At 48.0% G+C, this 6,000-nt stretch overlaps 1 protein-coding gene across 1 annotated transcript; it reads right to left on the bottom strand.

The window, feature by feature from the left end:
• Positions 1 to 4,221: 4,221 nt before the first annotated feature.
• On the bottom strand, positions 4,222 to 4,960 carry LOC128723351 (peritrophin-1-like). The gene is made up of 2 exons (XM_053817080.1): positions 4,897 to 4,960; positions 4,222 to 4,836 (listed from the first exon to the last, which is right to left on the bottom strand). The coding sequence occupies exons 1-2, from the start codon at positions 4,901 to 4,903 to the stop codon at positions 4,361 to 4,363; spliced, it is 483 nt and encodes a 160-aa protein (XP_053673055.1). The 5' UTR covers positions 4,904 to 4,960; the 3' UTR covers positions 4,222 to 4,360.
• Positions 4,961 to 6,000: the final 1,040 nt, after the last annotated feature.

The raw sequence follows: 6,000 nt of genomic DNA, 5'->3' as shown, positions 1-6,000 counted from the left end.
CTCATCTTAAATTAACCCCCGTTGGTCCTTCCCACTTTCATATCGCGCGCACCTGGCTGCTGGCGGAAAATCGATAGCAAAAAATATGACTTTCCACACTACCTTTTTTGAGCCCGCCGGTGAGTGCCGATGTCAGGAATAATTAATCCCTTCATCGTGGTTTGAGAGCAGCACCTCATCCACGAGCTGTGAAAGGGCAAACGACGCGGCAGGCTATTTGTCCCTGCAGCACTCTTACACACAAAAAAGAGGAACCAAATTTTTAAATCGCCAAAAATATTCACCAATCTCCCAGACACCACACGGCCCAGTGCGTGAAGCTGGTGGATAATATTTTCACCAGCCCATCGAACGGAAACGCGCCGCCAGCGAATGGTTCGCGGTGGAAAACCATGCCGCGTGAAAATCATGTACTCGTAAATATGACGATTCGCACAATTGAAGTTTTTTTTGTTAGTACACCAAGCCACAAGCAAAAACCTGTGCACATTAAACAGTACGTTTTTCTGTAAACCAATTCGTTGCTTATCTTTTCGTGTTTACTGCTCACGGATTCTCTATAAATTCATTGAATAATTCAACAATAATTTAACAATAACAAACAATGTTGTGATACGTGAACTTTTTTGAAATATGTCATTTTTTTTAAATATCTCTTAGCGGTGTGGTTTTATTTAAATAGATCTAACGATTCCCTTCGTTAAAATATAAAATGCTTTAAATTTACTGGCGATTACAAACACGCTTGAACGGGTATCCCTCTCCCAACTTTAGAGCCTTTACCATGTGTTCTTCCACCAGACAAACCTCAGTTAATTGCATTAAAGCTGTTCCCAAAAAACAAGCCCTTCAAAGCCACAGTGCCGTTTGAAATGTTTGGCCATAATTTGCATTCGTCATCACACGGGCCACAGGGCGCGATCGCTGGTACACCGGCTCATCTCCATCCATCTTTCCTGCGGCGGTGCATTACAGGAGATGCGTGATAAATGCGTACAATATTGAAAAAGGAAAACAGCCCACACACACCCACACACAGAGAGAAACTCAACAGTGCACCAAAACTGCAGCCCTGCGAGTGCACAACCCATCTCTCCGTCCATTACAGAGCGCCCCGCAAATGGCACACAAATAGAATAATATCAAACGACAAATGAAGCGAAAAGGGGACCGCATCCGGTTGGAGCGTGCCGGTCAGTTCGCTTGCTGCACTCGAAATGCACTTTTTCCAGCCCAGTCACGCTGCAGACCCCCGGACCCGGGTGCGACAATAAATTAATAAACATAATGGTTGTCAAATTCATCAACATAAATTTAATAATTTCAATAAATTACGCCCCACCCTTCCACGGCGGGTGTTCGGTGGGTGCATTTCTGCATTTTTGCGGTCGTGAGCCAAAAAAAAAGGACACACACCCCCCTCGGGCGAGTGCAGTTTGGCCGAACTCACGCTCGTCTAACCATAAATACATTCCACAAAAACCGATCCCTCAAGCTGGCCGCCGGCACGTAGTAACGCTCCGGTGTGTCATGTTTGCATTTGCCCGGTCGGTGCCGCAGGGACACTGTCAGGACACTTCAAACCCGTCTTTGTTCCGTCCACGTGGTCGCGCGGCGTGTTAAGCCACCCTATTCGATCTGTCCGGTGACGACGCTTGGCGCGCCGTTTTGTCATCTTTATCACGTCCGTTCGATTTTATTTCAGTGGGAGAGAAAAAATCACCGGAAATGGAAGGACGAGTTTTTTTTTTTTTCGTTTGTCTCTTCTTTTCCCTTTTCTCTGCTGCTACGTGTGTAATGGGCGTGCGGGTGGCACTATAGCTACCGGACAAATCAAAGGTGGCTACGATTTCAAAAGTTCATCTGTGAAAACGTTGCAGAAAGTGGTTGATATGCTGCAAAATTGAATCGTTGCGGAAGCTTTATCAGCGGAAATATAATAGCTTAAAACAGTCAAGCTATCAAATCAATTATATAATAACTTGTACTTGCTCAATGTCAACTAATCGCTTAAGCTTCGTTTTACCCATGAACCATTCTCATGCGATTCTTCATGACTTTCTTTGAGTTAATTTATTTTTGTGAAAATCCAACATTTCCACTGTAACTTGTAAAACAAAATGGATTCCCAGGATGTCCACCCAACACGCAGCGGCTGTTACACCGTGCGTGGTGCGGAAACCGCGCAGACACGCACGCACAACGCATTCCCGCATCGTCGACCACCAAAACGAACTGTTCCACCATTTTGGCGATTTTATGGCCGCATTACCCGACGCCATCGGGTGAATCCGAACCCCCACCGCAGGGGGAGGGGCGCGAAAAATCGCCTCAAAAAGAAGCGACAAAGACCCGAACAGGAATGCGAGTAAAAAAAACCAACACGAACAACGGGAAGGTGCAATAATCATGAACTGTAACTGACAGTATGCAAAACGTGGTGCAAATGCACACAGCTCCACGCTTCCTTTACCGGTTTTGCGCCAGCGTGGCCATTTCCACGGCTGTCCGATTGGGGATTCGTTAATTCCGGTCATGTTTGGACGTCATGCGGTTTGATAATAAAACCGAGTAGCACCAGAGAAAGGAAGGAAAAACAAACCGAACGTTAGTGTGCGAGCCACCAACGTCGACGGTGAACCGCAACCCACGAGCGGCCATGCTGGCCATCATCCGCCATCTTGGTGGACTTTAAACGGATCGGAAAACTATGCATCTCTGACGCTTCGGGGGTGCCCTCGTGGATGCGGACATTCATTCTGATTCCATCCCGTACGGACAAGCGCGAAAGCTGTCCCGTGTTCATCAAAGCAGCCCGGTGCAATGTTTTTTGTTGTGCGATCACCACGCGGCATGTTTATGGAAGGAACTAGAAATCTGTCCAAACCGTTCAAACCCCGGAACTTGGAGGACGTGACCTTTCGCTAATAGTTGCCGGTGTTGGGTCGCGCTAAACACGGATCGTAAAGTTCGCGTGTACGTGGCCCTTGGCAGAATTACTGTTGAAGAAAAATTACCATAAATGTAGAGCAGCTTTCCACCTGGCTAGACCGGAACTACGGCAACCAGTGGCGTCCAGTGGCGCACGGTGGAGGCGCACAAAATCTCTGCTCCCGCAAGTAATTAAGCTATCTTTACGAGAGTACTCGATCGATAGCAATCAACCATCCGTCTGGACCACGTGCACGGTGAAGGTGGCGTCATCTTTCCGGTGCTTGAAACCGCCAAGACGCCATCATAAAGCAATCCACTTGGACTGACTTGGACAGTGCAGCTTGACTGCAAATGAAATCGAAACAGTTCAAACAGAAATCGACCTGATTCGTGCTGATAAAAATATGCCATTTTGCAATGATGACCTCAAACTAAAAACAGCATAAGAACAGCACCGTGGCATTGGCCAATTTGGCTTTTGGGATTCATCAACATCATCGGGTCGGGCCGCAATTCCCATACGCCACATTGAAGCGTGCTGGGTAGCGACCGCTGGCTGGGATTATGGCAAGCAATATGGTAAAAGTTGTCCATAATCACCACCACCCACCGGTTACCGCTCGAATGGGACGTCACCTTGGAGAGTTAGCAGACATGCCGCTCAACAAATCGACTTCGTGATTCGTCTCGACCTCTCAGCAAACCGGCTAAACCGAGGGCTCAATTTTAACAACATTTTTATGCATTTCCCAACCTGAATCACTACCATTTTCCACCCAGCAACGGATGAAGCATTCATATGCTCTTTTTTTGTTTTACTCTCGTTCTCCAAATCCCCGACAAATCAAAACTCGCTCAAACCGTAGACCACGTGCTTTTGATGACAGTTGACAAACTGTTCCCTCCGCACGGGTTACGTGCACCCCGGGAGAACGTAACACTTGGATGAGGGATAAAATTTATGTAGTTTATTCCCCCAAACTCCCAGCGCCACCGGAGACGATCGTCACAGCTTTATGATGCCCATGGCACGGGCTTTCTACACCCCTTTTGAATCGACAAATAACAAAGCACGAACACATGGAAGCCATTTTGGTAGGGTCCTGCTGGAAGCGAAAGCGGATGATGTGAATCATCCAGCAGGACAATCGAAGCAGGCGTTTGCTTAAAAACTCCCGTTAAACGACCTAATCGCAGGTCCTAAACCCACTACGGTTAAAGCGACGGTGGCACACTGAGCCCTCGTCCTGAAGTGTCAGATTGTGGTGAAATGAAAACAACGTGCAGTTATCAAGCAGATAAACCTAAATGGGGTTCTTTTTTTCTTAACTGATTATTTACAATCACTAGACAAAGCAGCAGAGGCACTTCACTGTAATACGTCGTCGGCTGGCATTGACGTCAAGGCAGAAGACGGGTGTGTGACCTACTCCAAGGTTCGTTCCTCGCATTGCGCCAACTCCGGGAAATCACAGTAGTTCACCAACGGATTCCAGTGCAACCCAGACGGACACTGCTGCTCGAGTTCCACACCGAACGGATCACAAATGTAGTACCGGCTGCAGTCCTGCTCATGCGGCACATACACCATATGATCTGGATCGTACACCTCCGGGCAATTCGCAGACGGTTCCGGTGCGTTTTGGGTTTCACTTTCTGGCAGACACTGCGCCTGCGATGGATAGTCGCACTGTTTGTGTGCATCGTTCCAGTGCAATCCTGGCGGACACTTGCTCACGATCGCGTGTCCATGGCTGCAGATCAAGAACTTGCTGCAGTCGGATGGGTAGGGCAAAAGGACTGGCGGTTGGAGTGGGTCATCCACTGGTGGGCAACGATCATCGGCCATACTTAGGTCAGCTGTGACCACCAGAGCGAGTCCCAGGATGAGGAACATGTTTCCTGTAGCAAAGAACACAACAAAATGTAGCTCGAATACAACGCCTTTCGCCAGCTAATTACCTTTCATTTCTCGAAAAAAGCCTCGAAGAACGTTTGCGAATACGCTTTCAGCAAGAACTCTAGATTGCACTGTCTCAGACAGTCCGCCAAGGGTGCGCTTTTATGGAGACGCCCGATATCAGTTAGCGTGGATAATCTCAAGTGACCGCCGCTCGGTTGGAGGTCGAGGATAGGTACCGAGCAGCATTTCAAACAACACAAACCTCTCGAAACTCGATGTGCACAGGGACAAACAGGCGTTCATTCATGCCACTGGAATGACGGCCTCGAAAGGGTGCGAAATGGTTAGAGATAATTGTGGGGAAAAACTTCATCCCTGCAGTGCCGCATTGGTAACTGAAGCGACAGTGTTTAACGCGCTCAGCTACACAAAAGGATCGAGGATTATGTAAAGCCATTGACTGACCACTCACTTCGATTCAATTTCCGTAAATGTGAACAATTGTGCGGTGTCACAAGCCGCAGCTCTATTACGTGTTAATTTCGCCATAATTTAATTAGCCTTTTATATCCCGATCAAACACGCCAAGTACGCTATCGCTGCAGCCGCCATAAGACCGCCGGTGGGGTGAAAGCGGCCATGCAATCTCATCCTCTGGTCCAGTTTGAATCGGCCGTTCTGCATGTACTTTCAATTTGTTACCCCCTTTTGTCGGCCACTCAGACTTTTGGTGTAAGTTTTTTTTTTTGGTTTTGTGCGCTCACTCCCCCTCCCCGACATGTCCCACGTGTCCTTTTCATTCGATTTTACGAACTGCAAATTTGGTCATTTATTTAAAGTGTCTTCATCAGACGCTTCCCACCCGAACCGAGGCGTCCGCCTGGTCGTTAGCATCGGCGGCACGTCGAGGGATGAGGCGTGCGGATAATCCCTCCGCACGATTCATATTCATATTAGTGTACTCATAATCATCACCATGTTCACTCCCTAAAACTCCATCAATTCCGTGGGCATCGAGAGGGGGACGAAAAAACAGACACTTTCCGATAGGCGCACGCCATTTATCGTTACGATTATGGTTACGAGCGTGCAGGCGTTTATAAAGGACTTTTCCGCGCGCTCCTTGCGCAACGATCCAGCACCGTCTGTCCATGTGAGTGTGT

Source organism: Anopheles nili, chromosome 3 (genome assembly GCF_943737925.1).
Source record: "Anopheles nili chromosome 3, idAnoNiliSN_F5_01, whole genome shotgun sequence".
In the NCBI taxonomy this organism is placed as follows: Eukaryota; Metazoa; Arthropoda; class Insecta; order Diptera; family Culicidae; genus Anopheles; species Anopheles nili.
The sequence above is the reverse complement of the archived record's forward strand: the minus strand, read 5'-3'. Positions and strand labels throughout refer to the sequence as shown.